The 18,502-nt window shown below is 47.0% G+C and overlaps 1 protein-coding gene across 1 annotated transcript in view; it reads right to left on the bottom strand.

The window, feature by feature from the left end:
- Pigr (polymeric immunoglobulin receptor) overlaps positions 1-12,025 on the bottom strand; it is a 28,775-nt gene extending 16,750 nt beyond the window's left edge. Inside the window, exons 1-2 of the mRNA XM_075987844.1 lie at positions 11,870-12,025; positions 3,258-3,352 (exon numbers count right to left, since the gene is read on the bottom strand). Coding sequence (XP_075843959.1) covers positions 3,258-3,330 — 73 coding nt within the window. The 5' untranslated portion in view covers positions 3,331-3,352; positions 11,870-12,025. The remainder of the gene's footprint in view (positions 1-3,257; positions 3,353-11,869) is intronic.
- Between the last annotated feature and the right edge of the window lie 6,477 nt (positions 12,026-18,502).

Here is an 18,502-nt window from a genome sequence, read left to right as displayed (position 1 = left end):
CAGACCATTGAAATATCTAAAGCTTCCTTCCTCAGCCCTAACAGGCATTGCTGCAAAGCACCTGAGAACCCAGAGTTGTCGATCACCCTCACCGCCGACACTGCTTTTGACTGAACAGAAGCACAGGTTCCAACCTGGGCACTTGGTGTGGATTCACCGCTTGCCCAGCAGAACCCTGGAACTTTCCTGGAAAGGGCTGTACCCAGCGATCTTGACAACACCCATGGTCATCAAGGTAGCAGGGACTGAGGTTTGGAGCCATCGCTCCTACTTTAAGGTGAACATGACTAGCCAAAGGAAGGTGACAAGCGGAGAGTTAAGGGGAGATCACTAGGTCCCCCTTAAGGTGCGGTTCATCGGCATCTCGGAATCAGACTGACACTAATGCCGGGAATCATGACAAGTGTCTTCTATGCTTGGACTACTGAAAATGTTAAGGTTTGGGACTGGGAGTTGTCCTGAGAACCATGCAAATTAAACCCATGGTCAGACTGAAGAAAAATAATGTATGTTCTACAAAATGCTGCCTCCCAGCCTGTGTTTAGAGTTGATCTCTATGACCTGTTTGCGGACTATCTATCCAGTCTGATAAAAAGTATCGGGACTACTCACTCCTAAGATGCCGTATGTTGAAGGCAACATCATGGTCATTCCAGGATGTGATAAAAATATAATATATGAAATCCTTTTCCATATATGTCCAGCTGATGGGCCAACAGACTGACGTCAGCAAAAAGGAGATTATCATTGTACTGATCCAAACTGTGAGGCTGAGTTTGCCCGAGAAAAGGTATTAGGCACCTAGACCTGTAATCCTTTTTGAGTGAGAAATCCCTCCCCGAGGGTTCACCCATAGGAAGTAAAGCTCCTCTTGTGGGAAAGCTGTGAACTGTAAAGAACTGAGCACACAGCCCTGGCTTAAGAGTCCATCCCGGGGGTTTCCAGCTTGACATCAAGAGTTTCAGTGGGCTGTGGAGTTCTCTCTATGAGAAAGAGTTAGGGTTAACACCCCTCCAAGTTAGCCCTATAGGCCCAGGTAAAAGCTAGATGCCTTAACCAAAGACTAGGGTGTGTCCTCTTCCCGTCTTCCTCTCCCCTTGAACCACTCCACCCATGGAAATAAACCAGCCTTCAGTCTCAACCGGGAGGGGTAATAGACTCAACCTAAGCCCGGATACAAAAATACACAAAACAACTTCATCTCCCAAAGGTAACCCTGAGCTTGAGACCGTAAGGTTACTACACAGCTTGATTAAACCAAACCCTCTCTAACCTGGGAAATGAATATTGGCCTTTCCTTGACTCTAGGCCTCCTTTTTATGTGGGGACAGGGGTCAATCTCTCTATTGTCTCGACTACTACCCAATCTGAGAATTTAAACTGCGACCCAGAGGAAGTAAGCGCTCCCTAGGAGACCTCCAAGGAGCCTCCAAATTGTTTAATCTCTTCAACTTATAGCGATTCAGCTTCCCTTTATGGCCAATCCTGTAGTTAGTATTCACGTGTACACCAATGAAGTCTGAATATATGAGAATGCACTTTCTGGCTCCTTTCGGGACATGGTGGGCCCGCACATTTGGCCTCGCTAGATGTGTAACAGCGGAGCATCCAGAATTCGGGACATAGGAAGGGAATCTCTGTATTCTAACCTATATCCTTCCCGAGGAAGGTATGTTGACTAGAGAGGAGAGTAGAAAACAATTGCTTATGGATGAAGGACACTCCCGCCATGAGGGCCAGGGTCTAGTTAGAAGAAAAAGAATAGTAACTCGGCTATAGTTATACCCCTCCTAGTGACAGAAGGGATCGGCACCTTTAATTCCTCAAGATTAGACTTTCAAAGCTCTAAATAATAGAGGTGACCAGGGCGTACAACATCTCGATGATGCTGTAGGACAACTTGAAAAACAAGTAGATTCCCTAACAGAAATGGTTTTGACAAAACTGTCGGGGATGAGATTCGTGCCGTCGGATGTGAAACATGCTGATTTGATGCCAACAGCTAGGGAGTTATCTCAGAAACATTAAACATGATCCAGGAAAACCTAGATGCAAGATCAGAACATGATGAGGCCTCTAATTGGTATCCATCCATTTTCTCTAACCATGGCTTACCACCCTTGACCGCCTTAGCTGAACCTTTTACCGCTCCTTGGAGTTATGATCAGCCTTTGAACTTTAAATTGGTTGCTAACATACATTAGAGAACCAACTCTATTTAAAAAAATTGATTCAGCAAGGGTCAATGGTTTGAATCTATGATCTAAAGCCAGTGGGGAATATGGTGGCTAAGAAAATTTCATTTTGTACCAGGAACCCACTTTTGTAGCTCTTGGCCTCTGACCTAAATTCCTAAAAGCTCTGACCCCTTGTCCCCTCCCCTAAGCTGTGTAACTGTTGTGCAATGATTAACAACTTGTTCTGGCTTCTGTAAACATACTTATCACTGTGGGCATGGGGAAGGGCAGTTTCTCATGTAGCTGCGGGGGAGGGGAGGGCAACAGTTCCTCATGGGGGGGCGGGGGTGGGGGGGAGGGGCAATCTTTTGCAGTTGTAAATTCTGCAGAAATGGAGTAATTGTGGCCTGGCCTTTAAAACTCGTTCCCCCATCTGCTCAGGTGCAGCCCATTTCTGATTTGCTTAGAGAGAGCTGCCCTGCCAGCAGAAACAATAAATTTGGCTAATTATAGTCTGAATTGAGTCTTTAATCTTTCCTGGTGGTCTTGAATTCCACTACGGTAACTCATTAACAAAAATCTTTTTTTAAGGACGGTGAATGACAAACTAATGGCCTCTTACACTACTTTTCAGGATATTGTGTTTTTGCATTTACTATATAATTTCCCTTGGTAGACTATTTCCTTCTTTTTTTATACTAAAAACATTAAGGGCCGGGAAAATTAGTTAATTTAGTTGATTTTTCCCAAATCATACAATTCAGAAAAGATGTTTGGTTTGGAGTTCAAAGTCTTTCTTATTTTTATTTTTTAGTCTCCAGAGAGGACTCTCTATCAGATTCCTTGTCTTAAAATCGGGAATTCTCATCCCTGTCTTTGATTTCCAATGCTATCAAAACCCATTTTTAGACATGTCTTTTCTGCATTGCTGTGGGTGACTGTGTCTCATAGGGATACACACCCTGTGAGGGACATCGCTGGGGATGACTCTGATGTCAGGGTCTCCATGGAGTTGGATCCTAGGAACAAGGAGTCTCGGGGAAAAGAGTGCGATCTGGGGAGCTGGGACAGCAAACCCACCTGGGAGGACAGCGAGCAGGATGGCGAACACGAAGAGCTTCATTGCTGGTGGCTTCCAGGGGGGCTGTGCCATTCAGGTTGACTTCTATGAGATGCTGAAAGAGAAGAACCAAGTGAGATGAAGTTCTTCTGTAGCACCTGGCTGCTTCCCGTCTGCAGAAACCATTGCAAATTCTGTTGAATTAATGAATACATGCATGAATGGTGCTTCCTCATTGCTAAGAACTCCCGGGTTCCCATCCCCGTCTGTGCACCTTCTCTGTCTCTGTCTCTGTCTCTCTCGAATCTACAACAAAAAAACTTCCTCTTAACCAACCCATGGAGCAGCCACATTGTCAGTTTATACAAAAAAAAAAAAAAAAATCAAAAGACAGTCTTGGACAAACAATTGGCTCTTAATTCCTCTTCAACAATCATAAGTACCTTTGTCTTCCTACCTAAACTTCGCGTTTCTTTGGGATAGCGATATTGATGACATTTCTTAGTCATCTTCCGGGACACAGTATTGGGCACACAACATGGCCCTGTCTCTCCGATATTGATGACATTTCGTTGTCATCATTTAGAACACAGCATTGGGCACACCATAACATGGCCCTTTCTCTCCGTGACAGTTACCTTCCCTATATCCCTGAGAGTGGAGGAGGCTGACATGCTGTGGGTGGGTGATTAGTAAACTGACAGGAAGAGGCAGACTAGAGATTCTTGTGTTTGGAAAGGCAGACAAAGGCTCCCGCATGCCCCACAAGGGTTAACTGTGGGATGGACAGAGTGAGCTGGGGAAATCTGAACCCTGACTTGTCTGTGCTCTCAACCTCCCCAATGATAGTATGCTTACACTGGATGCTAGAATGCCTATTGTTTGTCAACGACTGTCTTTGCTATCATTTGTATAAACTGACAAAATGACCACTCCGTGGTATGGCTAAGAAGAAGGTGTTTTTATTAGTTTGTTTGATTTTTGTTTTAATTGTTTGTTTGTTTGTTTGAGTCACAGGGTTTCTCTGTGTAACCCTGGCTATCCTGGAACTCACTCTGTAGACCAGGCTGGCCTCAAACTCATAGAGATCTGTCAGCTTCTGTCTCCCAAGTGCTGGGATTAAAGGCATGCACCACCATTGCCTGACTAATAAGAAGATTTTTTTTATTGTAGATATGAAGTGATAATTGGGGAGGGGGGTTGAAGAGAGAGGCATCTGGAAAAGTCTAGATCAGAAAAAGAAAAGAATAGACCAGACACGGCCAGCGGTCTGGACATGGTCAGGCCTATCTATGAGAGAGGAGGGAGTAGCAGCAGAGGGAGAACAAAAAATCATGAGGAGAGAAGCAGGAGCAGAGAGCTGCAGAAAGATAGAAAATTAAAAACAGTAAGAATAGCAGGGTTATAAGGAGAAAGAGTCGCTGGGGGAAGGACGCCTGTGAGCTGGAGGGATTTTAGGGTAGGGGAGGAAGTGAGAAGGGTGAGGGCTAGCTAGCATGGACTTTGGAATGTGTAACAAGTACTTGTGATACTGAGGGAGCCTGGAGGCCAGCATATGCTATGACATGCTAATAGGCACCACAAACCATATATCCCTTCTGTCAGAGAGGTAGAGGGGAACCAGCTTCACAAACTCCTAAGGAACGCTGGCTTTTATTTAACCACCAGAAATCCTTCTATAGTCCAGTTTGAGTTCATTCCTAGACATTTGGACTGCTTCTTGCAGTTTAAGGAACTGGAGTTTCCTTTGGACCTGGCAGTATTCATTGGAGTTGTACAAGTAGCCTTGAAATAAGACAGAAAGGCAGACACAGCAGCAGCAGCCGAGAGTGAGCTGGAGATGATGAGCTGTACCCAAGGTTTCCTATGACTCCACTCTGGGGTTGGAGACAAAAATATAGATGTTATCATGTTTCCTACCTGGTGAATTCCGGCAGACAAAGAGCGAGAATACAAGCCGTCATGTGGACTTCTGCATAGTCCAGACCTACAGAGGACTGAGGCTTGGGCCATGCATGGCTGAGCTATCTCAAGGGTCCAAATGATATCCTAGACTCTAGGGCCAAGAGGAAGAGAGGAGAAAGGAGAGGGGAGTCCCCACTTTCCAACAGAATTTGAGGACTTTGTTTGGCTATAATCTTTGGAATGGATTTAAAGGAGCTTTATAAGGAGAAAAACAATGATAATAGGCCCTACGCAATAATGAGTGACCATAAAGATAAGAAAGCTGTAAGCAGGAGGTAGCCTGGGCAGTATCTCTTCTCCCTGCTTGTCCCTAACTCCGCTTCTCAGAGACTTCCTTCACTAGCTGAGCCAAAGGCAATAGACTTGTTTATCTTGGTTATTTCTTTTCAGTGGGGGAATTTCCCAGTAAGAAACCCTTTTATTTCCTTGTGGAGATAAAGGTATTCTGTTCCTCTGGTTCTTTGGAAGAGTGAGGGCAGGGGGTGGGGACAGAGAAGGGTGTCAGATGGCAACTAAGGGTTTTTTTTTACTGGGGTTAGTGGCCTGCACCTTCTTACCAAGTCAATGATAAACTTCTGGAGTGGAGTCTTAGCCAAACTCAACTTAATTTGGGTGTGATCAGGTGCCTAGGGGTCATCTGAGAGGCAAGCAGCTCCTAAACAAGAGCAGCTGTGAGGCCTAGCTTTTCTGTAACAGTTGGGATGGGTGATGCCAAGTCCCCAGGGACAGAACACATGCCCCTTGTGCCAGTCCTGGGTGCAGTCACAGGTGGGAAGGCCAAATATTTTCATCTTAAGGTCTTAGTTTAAGAGCCCAAACTAGTGGTGGGTGTGTTGAATTCTCAATCTTGTCCTTGGCTCTAGAAAAGCAAGCTTCTAATACTCATGAGGCAAGACCTGGTCTTCTTCTGATAGGCTCAGCTGGGGTGCTACCCTCCTCTGGCCAGGCAAAGTGACACTCCTTTTGTTACGGAGAACCAGGTGCCAGGCTTTCCTTGGTGGGGGACCTGACTTCTAACCCAGGCCGCCAATCATTTTGTGATGCATTTTGGATGACTAGGTCAGTCAACTTGGAAGCAGGGAGAGATGTGTGTATACCTTCAACTTTGTGCATAGCTCAAAGTCAGGTGTGAGAGCATCAGGCACACATACCTGGAAGGAAAAACCTGTGAGAGGGTCACCTTGGCAACCTGGGAGAGGGTCACCTTGGCAACCTGGGAGAGGGTCACCTTGGCAAGGAAGTCATGAGTCTACTCCCAGGGAAGATGGTAGGCAGGAGACATTTTCAAACACAGGAATTCTTCTTTGTCTAGAGCTAAAAATTTGGAGCTGTTTCTCTGGTAGCCGCTAAAAGGATCCTGTATATAAGACATCTTTCTCTCAGTCAGACTTTTTCTAAAGCTCAGCGAGGTCCCAATGGCAGGGTGACTAAAAAGGGATTTAAGAAGGGAAAGAAAGAGTAAAGCTCTTTCCCCAGGTGCCTTGCTAGGATTCTCTTCCATGATCTTATGTATTGCCGCAGAAAACCCCGGCAGAGATGCAATTACCTTATTGCCGTGGATGGGAGACCTAATGGTCAGGGATTCCTGACCCCAACACCTATATCAGAATTGGAACCGGGACCATGAGTCCAGCATCACTTCTTGCACGAGTCCAGAGATCGGTTCTATGGGGTCGTAAATCTATTAGTGACTAGCTGAAGAAAGTTCAGGTTGGCCTGACTCCTCACCTCCCCCACTTGGAAGTCACACTTGCCTGTCAATAGAAGAGTGCTTCTCTCTCCATCTATGCTGAGAAAGGGTCCTGGCAGGTAAAAACAGTTTGGTGCCTCGACCTTCCTAATGCTGCAACCCTTTAGCAGAGTTCCTCATGGTTTGGTGACCATATTTTTGATGCCATGTCAAAACTGTAATTTTGCTACTGTTATGAATCGCAATGTAAATATCTGTGTTTTCTGAGGGTCTTAAGCGACACCTGTGAAAGGGCCAGTTGACGCCCAAAGGGTCTCACCCCCGCCATGTAGAGAACTGCTGCTCTAGATGGATGCCTTGTGTGATGGTTGACAAGATCAAAGGTGACATTGTGAAGACCCATAGCCTACACCAGGTATGATGTGATTACAGCCTTTTGACTTTAAAAACCCTACCCTCGGCCGGGCGGTGGTGGCACACGCCTTTAATCCCAGCATTTGAGAGGCAGAGGCAGGTGGATCTCTGTGAGTTCGGGGCCAGCTTGGTCTATATAGAGAGTTCCAGGATAGGCTCCAAAGCTACAGAGAAACCCTCTCTCGAAAACAAACAAAACAAAAGAGAGAGAGAGAGAGAGAGAGAGAGAGAGAGAGAGAGAGAGAGAGAGAAAGAGAAGAGAAGAGAAGAGAAGAGAAAAAGGAAGGAAGGAAGGAAAGAAGGAAAAGAAAAAACCCTACTCTCCTTTGGGTACCAAGTGTCTTTCCCCAGGCAAGGTTCTACTCTTGCTCAGTACACTAGAGGACTCACTACACTCTTAGTTGGCTAAATAAAGCAAAAGCGTGGGGATCTACACCCTCCTCTTGCATGGGTTATTCACTAGTACACTTGCACTTAATCTAGGGTCGAGCTTTTTTCCACTAATGAGGCCGAGGTGTTCCACATCGTTTGAGGTTTACTGTTGGCTTCCCAGTGTGTTTATAACCTAAGACCCCAAGCTTGTAGATTGGGGCACGAGTATGGGCCACTCAGTAAGAAGACTGAGTTTGTCTCCTTATAAACCTAATTTAGATAGTGCCCCTTTGATTAAAGTGACAGATTTTCAGTTTTGGGGACAAACCTGTCTTCATCTAACCTCTGATGTTCCTTTTCTGAGGGAGAGACAGCTGGGCCCGGAGCTTAGCTTGGCTAGTAAGCCATCTATTCTTACATCTCTGAAGCAACCTAAAGCTTTCACCTCCCAGGAGAAGGTAATGTGGGGTTCTCAAAGCTCCAGGGCCTTCAGTGGGGACAGAGAATGTGAGTTAAGAAGACCAGAAGCCAGCTGGGCGGTGGTGGCGCACGCCTTTAATCCCAGCACTCGGGAGGCAGAGGCAGGCGGATCTCTGTGAGTTCGAGACCAGCCTGGTCTACAGAGCTAGTTCCAGGACAGGCTCCAAAGCCACAGAGAAACCCTGTCTCAAAAAACCAAAAAAAAAAAAAAAAAGAAGAAGAAGAAGACCAGAAGCCAAACGACAGTTTCTGACAACCCAGGAGTACGAACTTGGAGTAAGATGCTCTGGAGTTGAGGATAGGAAGAGGATGGCTTAGCTTTGAAGGCTTCCTCCCCATTTCTTCCTTAGCCTGAGGAACAGCATCTTCTATTACAGGAGAGGCACTGCCTAAGTCCATTTGGGACTATCATGTTCGTCTCTCCCAGTCCAAGCGTTGAGCACAGGGTAGCATGAGCCTGGAAACTGTCATGTGAAGGAGAATGTTGAGGATGGAAGAGAGTGTAGGGGTCTGCATCCCATACTATCATGGGGTATAAGGAGCATCCTATCTCTTGGATGGAATATACTGACTTAGTGCTTTCGTTGATAAAATGAGTGTAAGAGTTCCTGACTCTTCTAACTTGGAAGGGAAATGCCTAGGGATGGGAGAACACGGGGAAAGATGGAAGAATAATATATATGAACACATTTTTAATGATATTAAGGGCTCCTCAACGGAAAGCAGCTACGACTGCTCTAAAAGGCAGAAGGGTTGGGTAGTGTCTGATCTTCATGGGAACTATGCACTGGGCTGAGTGGTAAAACCACTTATTCTTCTACTTGGCTTTCCACTCTCATCTAGGGGCTGTGTGGATTTTCAAGCTGAGCCCATAGGTCCCCCTCTGTAAACTGGAGATGATTCTGCATCATAGGAAATTGTTATACAGACCAAATGACAAAGTCTTTAGCAGAGCGATGGGATTGGAAGTGTTAATTCGTCCACATCTCCTCTCTAAAGTCATTGTAGTCTTCTCTTTCTTTTGGTCAAAGAGTGAAAGAAACTAGAAGGCTTCTGGCTGAGCATCCTATCAAGACTAAGAGAGAGCTGTAGGTTGAGCCCCGTGACTCCAGAAGCAAGCACTGTGACCTGGGTTAGAAGAACACACAGAGAATTCTTTCCAAGACCTTTACTGATGTCAGCTTTTTAGTTTGCACAGCTACCCCAGGAAGCAGGGCATAAAGCACAAACATGTAAGAAAGCTGCCCAAGGTAGGTGCCCAAGTGAGATGGATAGAGGACCACAACCAGCCTAGATTCTCTGGCCTCTGTATGCACAGGCACAGGCTGTGCACTTGCACACACACATGTGTATATACTATGCACACATGTATACCACACACACACAAACACCACACACATGCCAAAATAGTAAAAATAATTTTTGCAAACGAGCATACAAGCTTAGTCACCCTTCTGTGCTGGGTCTTGCTGTTAGAGGAATCAGCAGAAAGAAGAAGGACTGGGAAGGCCAACTTCAGAGAGGGAGTAAAATGATTCTCTCCTCCCCCACTTTCATAGGAAAGGCAATTCTCACGAAGAGTCCCTTGGACGGAGAGGTGGTGCCAAGAGTTCTTCCTGCAAACACTAGCTGCTATTTATTTAGCATCGGGCATGGATGGGGAGTGTTGCCTTTGTTTCCTGAATCTGGATGCAGCCATGCCAAAGCTCTGTTACTCCTGCCATGCTGTATCAATGCCAGCAACCCTGGAACCCAAACTTCCTTGTACCCAGAGTCAGAGAGAAAAGGAGAACACAGATAATCTCCTAATGCACCAATTTTATAAGCTGAGTGTCCCGGATCAGAAGAGGCCTTCATTTTAATTTTTGGAATATTTTCAGATTTGTGGTAAGAGATCTTGGGAAGGACCCAAGTCTAAACATATCCTGAAAGTAATTTTCTATATTTTTACTGTGCCTATGTTTTTGATTGATGCCTGCTACCTGAGGTCTGGTGTGGAACTTCTGCTTGTGTCGTGTTGGCTCTTAAAATTCAAATCATTTCAGATTTTAAAATAATAGATTCAGGAATACTCAACTGTAATTTCATTTATTTGTTTGTTTGTTTATTTTTTGAGGCAGCGTCTCTCTATGTAGCTGACCTCTAACTCACAATCCATCTATCTTCCCACCTTAGCCCCACAAGTGCTAGAATTATAGATGTGTTCTAGTTGTAAACATTTTTTTTAGGTTAAGTGATTTGTTCTGATAGGTGATAAAGTCATATCAGAAAGGATGCACTCACGTATTGTTCAGATGAGCCTGGGAACTTGACATCATTCACGTTAACTCATGAAGTCTTAGCTGCCTCAACTGTAAGATGGAAAGGGATGTCTACCCTTCCCAGCTCCCTGGTGTTTGGGGGTGAGAATGAGGTGAAGTTATGAAGTCCCAAGGCAAGTGGACTTACTAAATGGAAGCCGAAGTTATGGGTTTTTTTGTGAATGAACCCCACAGATGCAGAAGTGTGCTAAGAAGTGGGCCACGGTCATAGAGCTGGGTGTTCTCCTGACCCCAGTTCATTGGCTATAACACGGCATCCATTCTCCCCGTTTAGGCAGAAGCACGACTGGAAAGTTCTGAATCTGACTCACAGCCGAGCCTCTACTTTCAGCCACTGAATAGATGCCTTCTACCCAAACCCCCCAAACTGGCACACCCCTATTTATATATTAAGAAATCTCTAAGTCCCTTAGCAGCAGGGGAAAGTGTTAGCAGAAACAAAATGTGTATGTCCTGTCCTAGGTGGCTCCCAGTCTGCAGGCAGTTGTACAGGTGTAGCTGGCGGAAGACGAAGCTGAGCTGTCACACTGTCCTCCATCACTGGCTTCTGTGCTGGCTAAGGAACAGTTCAGGATAGACAGGACTGAGGATGCTGTCTGATTGTGTCTGGGTGTGTGTTAGGGGGCGCATCGGGGCATAGGGCTGATACCTGTACCTAGAATGTGGCTCTGCCCCCCCCCAGCTTATCACCCCACAAAAACATCATTCTCCCCATTTAAAGCAGCGCCAAGTGACAACATAAAGCATGCTTGTTCCTAGTGACACAAATATGTGGGTGCAAGTCTGGACTGCGAATAGAAATGATTTCAGAACCTCGCAGAAGCCCAGAAAAAGCGGCTGAGGGTGGCCCGCTTTGAAAGGTAGCTGAGGTGCTTTACTGCATAATCTGATTCCAGACCTGCCTGCCATTCAATTCGTTCTCAAGTAATTGAACTAAATTGAGATGCACCAAGCCATTGTTATATTGCTACACTTTGCACTTACTTTCTCATTTGAACCCCCCTGGACCAGCAGTGATAGCTGTTAGTTTTAAATCCCCATTTTACAGATTGAGACTGACGTTCAGAAAGATTAGGTCCTGTATAACGGTAGGGGGTTAGTAGCAGTAGGAGGATTAGGGAATTTGGAAACTAAGGGTAATGGGTGTGCTGGCAACAGACGATGCTTTCTTCTCACCCAGACTAATTTGCAGAAAAGGCATGCCCATACGCATGTCTGCCTTTCTTCGTACCACTGGAATATGCCCCTGCAATCCCCTGTGACATACAGGCACACAGTCTGCCCCATCCACCTCCCCCTCTCTGGGAGGTTGGTAGTTGAGGGTCAGGGGATCATCTGAACCACGATCCCAAGGAGCATCCTAGCCGAGAAGCCCAGGCAGCACACTTACTTTTAGCCACTTCCTTCTCCAGCTGCTCCAGTTTCGGGGCACAGCCTGCCAGCCAGTGTGTACCCCTGCTTTTCTAGAAGCTTCCAGTCAGGCACTGGTTACTGCTGCCAAAACCGAAACTGTGCTCTGTGCTTGACCCGCACCTGGCTCTTAAAGGGCCTGCTGTCCCATTAGGCAAAGTAGCCAGTCTGAGCACGTGACTCCCACAGATTCCAGCTTCCCTGGTTGGCTCCATTTGTCCTCCCCTGTACTTGGGGAGACTATGTCACTTCTGGATCCTCCATGGCTGCAGCTTCAAGATACGGGACAGAAGGTCCCTTGGTGTTTGGCCTCACATCCCTAGTCCCTATGGATTGCTCTGTTCCCATGACCCCAGCACATGGAGCCTGAAATACCACCGTTTAAGCACCATCTGCAAAGAGATCCTTCTCAGCCCAGAGCCTTCAGGATCTTTTCCACCCTAACTCTGCCTACACTCCCTGATGCTGGGCTGGACGGAAGCTGTGTTAGGGCTACACAAGGACTCCCACCAGCTGAGTTGAGACAGCCACCTCCTTCCTCACCACAGTTAGTTAGTCCATGGAACCTTCCCGGATCATGATCTGTTTGGGTCTCCTAGATATCCTCCAGATATCATAGACTTCCCGTGCCACACAAAGAAACCCATTGTTCCATACACCCCATACCCTCACGAGCTCCCCTTCCCCTTGAAGGGCTACGCACTGTACCTGCGCAGGGCTCACCGGCTCACTGGCTCTTCCTCAAGAGTCCTAATGCAAATGCCAGAAGGGGAAGGGGAAACAAGGGCTACAGAAACAGGAGGGCCATCTGTGCATCTGGGCTCACTTGTGTGGGCTAACCCACAACACAATCGCAGATTTTGACGACAAGAAAAGAAACTGTATTTTTTTTTATTATGGAACTCAACTGGAGACGGTAAATCCATAATCTGATCGATGAAAGAACAAAGAAAACCATAGGCACTTCCAGGAAAGCTCGGTCCAATTCAGTGGTGTTTCGGATCGGGTTTCTTCCCTTTTGGTGTCCCTTTTCCTCCTCTGAATGGCAACATAACCCCTGGGGCAGCAAGGGGACACCTGTGATTTTGTGGTTGGCCTGGTGTGCTCCTGGGTCGTGTCGGTCTTGTTCCTCCAAACGAAAAAGTGATTCTGTGAACCAAGATAGAACTTGACCCCCATGGTCGGTGGGACTTCTTATCCTTGCTCATTCCAAGGGCTCTGTAGTCCATTCTGTCCTCTCTTGTCGCTACCTCTCAGTTCCTTCGGTGGAACTGCAAGGCTGCTCAGCCCTCCTTTGCCCTTCTTGTGCCTGCAGAGTGGATTGACTGAGCTTCCTGGGGTCTCTTGGAGAACTGTGCTCCCATAATGCCTATGTATCCTTTCAACTCATGTATTTGGAGGGGCAATGGGTGATGTTGAGATTGTGGACCACTGTCAGTTTAGAGAGGACAGGCAGTGCTGCAGTCTTTTGACTCTGGACTTTCCAAACTCTCTAGATATCATTGTTAACCTTTTCTCTTCTACCGGAGCTCAGGCTTGGAGCCATGGTGGCAGCGGGAGGTCACAGAGACACACTAGTGACCAACTTCTTTTTCTTCCTCATTAGCAATTTCCTCCTCCCCGTTCCAGGGTGGATGGTTAATACGAGGTGTGCTGGGAGAGGGAGATGCATGGGGACAGAGGTGGCACAAGCCTGTTTCTGCCATCTGAGAGCTCCTTGGACAGTTTCTGCTCTATGCCTTTGTCTATTTAAACGCAATAGTCAAGATACTTGTAGGATGTGTTTGCTTCCCTCAAAGCAAGGAATAACTTGTGTCTAGTTGTCTGAGATGCAGGAGGTGCGGAGAGAGGCCCCTGGATACTAGCACAGACACTTGATAAAGGAAGATTTGAGAGGCGGGAAGGAAGTGTATCAACTAAAACACTGCTTTGTTTGCTGCCTGGAGGTGAGGACTGTTCTCTTTGCCTTCTCTGTAACTCCAAGATGGTGGGTGGCTCTCTAGATCATGTACTGGTAGCACATGCTCCCAGTGGTACCCGGAAGTGTTTTAGCAGACCCATATTAAATGCATGCATCCACAGAGAAACGTGTTAGGTACGTTCCCCACATACCCATAGCCCACCTCTCCCGCTTCGGGATCTGGCTTTGGGAAAGAGGAAATGTAAAAGTAGAACCCAATGATTAATCAGGAAGTTAAATTCTTGTGGCCAGTTTTGAGTTCAGCCACACACTGGTGGATGGGTACAGTGGTTAGCTCCCCCTCCCACTGCCGTTTCTCTTTCTAGAACCCAGTGAGTGACCCCGGTGTCCAGCTCTGAGGGAGGAGGGACTGGCCCATGGCTGAAGAATGTGTCTAGTGTTCAACTTAGTAACAATGGTGACAACGATGCGTTCCAAAACTTTTTTCTCTTACTCAAGCCAACCGTATCGTAATATTAAGAAAATATGACCTAGATTTCATCCAGTGTGGGGAGGATCGGAACCACTTGGCCCAAGTCGACACACCTGTATGCTAGCTTTGGCTCTGCCTCTGCCAAATCACTTCCTCTTTTGGTCTGTGGACTTTTCATCTATAAAATGAAAGAGCGGGGCCAACAGGTTTGCAAGGCTTTCCAGTTTGGGGCCTGTGTGTGTCGGTTGAGCGCTGTGTGAGTTTGTTGTGGCGATTGTGACAGCTGACCACAATCTTAGCACCATTAAGCAACAGAAATACGCTCCTCTTCAGGTCTGAAGAACAGAAATCCAAGACCAAGGTGGCAGCAGGGCAACCCTCCTTATGGCGTCTCAGAGGAGGATTCAATCCTTGCCTCTTTCAATTTCTAGCTTCTGCTGCTGTTCCTTGACGTTCTTTGATATGCCGCGGAACCTCCCAGGCTCTCTGCCTCTGTAGTCACTCTGTGTTGAGTGACTGCTTCCTTTGCCTGTTGCTCTTATGATGACCCTTGGGGTAGCATTTAAGGGCCAGTCTCATAATCTGGCATGATTTCATCATCTGATCATCCTGAATTTAATCCTGTCTGCCTACAAAAACCCATTTCCTAACTAAGGCCACGTTTACCGGCTTCTGGGGTTAGGATGTAGATATAGCGTGGAGACTGTGTCCACCTCAGGCATCTACTCTGACTACAATCAGCTGGCCACCCAGGGAAACTGGAGAACTGCAGACGTGTGTGCCGTTGTTTCCTCAGGGTGTATAACCATCACTCACGCACGACAGTGTCCTGCACAAGCTGGGAGGAAGCAAGCATGCTGAGACAGTGCAGCCTGTGAGAAGGGACAGGCTCTGTCCCAGACTGTCCTGGATTCATACCCAGGCCTTTCCATCTGCTAACCAGGAAGGCTTGGACAAGAGACATAATGTCTTCGGACCTGCTTATCCTAAATCCGCAAAGGTGTTACAAAGTTACCATGTGTGATAGCTGGAAGGTAGCAGATACTTGTCATTCATGTTTGATTAAACATGGGACAGGACAGGAACTCAGAACTAAGGAATTCTGCACCGAACACTGAAGATCCATGGGCACAGATGTGAAATGATGCCCAAGTGTATTGGAAAAGGAGGTGGCAGAGATAGGCCCTATAACCAAGATCTTCCTGCACTGGGTACCTGCCACCCCACCCCACCCCACCCCACCAAAGCGTTCACAGTGAGGATGACTACTTTGTGTTCCATTTACATGGACAGCAGGGGGTTCCACTTGCCCCCTTGGTTGACCCAGTGGATTGTAGAAGGTCAAGGCCCCACACAGATCCAACCTCAGCTTGTCTTAGCTTGATGCTTTAGATTTGCTAGAGAAGTTCCTCAAACCATACATCCGTCCTCACTTCGCTCTCCCCATCTGCTCCTGGCCGGGAGTCTTGTTCAGGTTCACTTTTCTCTGCCAGTTAAAGATTTAGAAGGCAGGGGAAAGTCTCAGATGCAGCAGACAGAGTCAACTAGTGAAGACAGGTTTTCATTAGAGGCCAGGAGACACATAGAGAGAAAGACACCCTGCAAAGTGGAGAGGGGACTAGGCAGCCGAAGTCTCTGAGAACTCTGGGTTCTAAGGGTCTTCATCCCCTAATTTAGGGTTGATCAGTTTGAACAAAGACAGGTAGGCTGCTAGGCCCACAGCTTTGGGGATAAATATGTCCTAACGTAGCCTTGAACTTGTTGGGGCCATGCAAAGGCAGATGGCCCTGCTGATGGTAGAAAAAGCCCACTAGGCCCTTTAGGAATCAGAAGTGTAAGGGAGAAGCTAGACGTTTGCCGTCTTTGTTATCCACACTGTTCCTTCTTTCTCTGTGTCTGCCTCTGATGAATCTATTTACCTTCCAGTCCTCCACATCTGGCAGGGGATGGGGCCTGTGACTGCTGCTTTGCAAGGTGAATGGCAGAAGACTGAACAGATGAAGTGCTGTTTACCACCAGCTCTGCTCCCAACCGTAGCTCTTTGGCTAAGTCAATGTTTAACCCTTGTCCTGGAGTCAATGTTTAATCCCAGGATGGGCCAGTTGTATAATCCAGCATTCCCTATCAAGTTGAGAGTATAGTCCGTGTACCATTAATCACTGAACAAGAGCATTGAGGCTGTGACTCTGCCAAGGCTAACTTTCATCCTCTTCACATTTGAAAGGGGCATCAGCTGTTTAGAATCTTTCCCTCCACAGTAGCCCATCAGCAGGTAGTGGCGCAGCTCTCTGACCCCAGCTGCTTGGTGCAGTGGGAACACAGTGCTCCTTCTTGTTCTAGTTCTGCCTGCGGCCAGCGGGAAAGAGCGTGAATGGGACTCTTGCCTCTGTTTGTCCAGCTGGCAACCAGAGAGAGCTGCTAGCTAGCCGTAAACTGAGTGTGCTCCTTGTTTTGAACCACACAAAGGGAGTTGGAAGTGAAAAAGTCCACTTGGCTAGTACTGGGCAAGTTTGCTGAAACTTGTTGAGCCTAGACTAAGGCCTATTTTTTTTTCTCTCCACAGGCAAATCTTCCTTTTAAAGGGCCAGTAAAGAGAAGCAAGATTGATTATAAGCATCCCCTATTTTCCCGAATATTGGGTGATATATAAACTGGGGACATGATCACTCCAGGTTTGGTTGAGGAGGTTTTTTTTTTTATTATTTTTTATTTTATATTTGAGGGAGAGTACTGTCAGAGGCTTCTGGAGGAATCCAGAGCAGAGAGAGAAAGTACTGAACTCACAAGCCCCAAAGACTGAACCAGAGGAGAGAGAGAGAGAGAGAGAGAGAGAGAGAAAGAGAGAGAGAGAGAAAGAGAGAGAGAGAGAGAGAGAGAGAGAGAGAGAGAGAGAGCACAAAGAGGGCCAAGAGAGAGAAGACCAAGAGCCAAGAGAGCACACAGACAAAATGGCAGGGTTATATAGGAATGAGAAGTTAGAGGAGGGAAGCCCATGAGCTGGAGAGGTTTAGGGTAAAGGTCAGGCTGAGAAGAGCTGAGAGGAGCGGGGATGAGAGCGTGGATCCTGTAACATATTTTCGATGCTGAGAGAGTCTGAAGGCCAGCAGGTACACTGATATACTCATATGTACCACATTTAACCATCTGTCCCCAATTTCGTCTGGGCCTGACAGGTAATTCTTTAGCGGCTCTGTGAGAACTTGCCCAAAGGTCTCAAGGCATGTAGTCTGCCATCTGGCAGTATGGCGCCAAGGAGGAAAACGAGGCTGGCAAGTGAAGAAGCAAGGGTAGGAGAGTTGAGGAAGGAAGAGGGATACTGGCATCCACTAATCTTAGCGGCTCTCAGAAGAGTCGCTTATGGGCCAAAGCTACATTCCCGCCTTAGCATTCTCTTGCCCAGATGAACACCTGGAGTTACCTCTTCCATGACCATCTGCCTGCTGTGTCGTTACATGACATACGGTCCTTCACTGTTTGCCCAGCGTTGTTGACTCCTGACAGCCAATCAGAGAGCGAACATAACTTCTGGGGCCCCTAGGATGGCAGATTGTGGAACCCTTTATCAGTTTGACTGAGGGAGAGATAAATGAAAAACACTGTGGCAGAGCCCCTGAGGCAGGCTGTTGAGGGAAAGACAGGACAAAGCAAAGCTGAATGCAAGAATGCAGAAGGAGCTGGGCAGAGCTCGCACCTACTTTAAACCCAGCACTCCGGAGTCAGAGGCAGGTGAATCTCTGTGAGTTCAAGGCCATCCTTGTCTATGGTGTGAGTTCCAGGACAGCCAGAGCTACACAGAGAAACCTTGTCTCAAATAAAAAAAGAAAAGAAAAGAAAAAGATAAAAAGAGAAAAAAGAAAGAAAGAAAGTTGGCTGTGACCCAGCAATTCCCCTTTAGGGATCTCTCAGCCTCTGAGGAGTTTCCAGTTGTCAGGGACAGACGAACAAGTCTTTTCTGAGGTTACAAAACCACTCTCCTTCCCCCTCACCTCTACACTTGGCTAGGGAGAAGGAGGAAGAAGTTTTGAGTAGACATCCAAAGTCAACAGGTGAGTGCCAGGTGACAGGGCCCAGCCTCTCTCATAAGCAACTGGGGTCCCCCTGAAGATTTGCTGTTTCCTTGTTCCTGGTCTGGGATGTCCCTGTAGACCAAGGTGTGCCAGGTAGGCAGACGCTGGAAAATTAGCCTCTGTAAGACTGCAGTCTCTGTAATACCCTGCAGC

Source organism: Microtus pennsylvanicus, chromosome 10 (assembly GCF_037038515.1).
Source record: "Microtus pennsylvanicus isolate mMicPen1 chromosome 10, mMicPen1.hap1, whole genome shotgun sequence".
NCBI lineage: Eukaryota > Metazoa > Chordata > Mammalia > Rodentia > Cricetidae > Microtus > Microtus pennsylvanicus.
The sequence above is the reverse complement of the archived record's forward strand: the minus strand, read 5'-3'. Positions and strand labels throughout refer to the sequence as shown.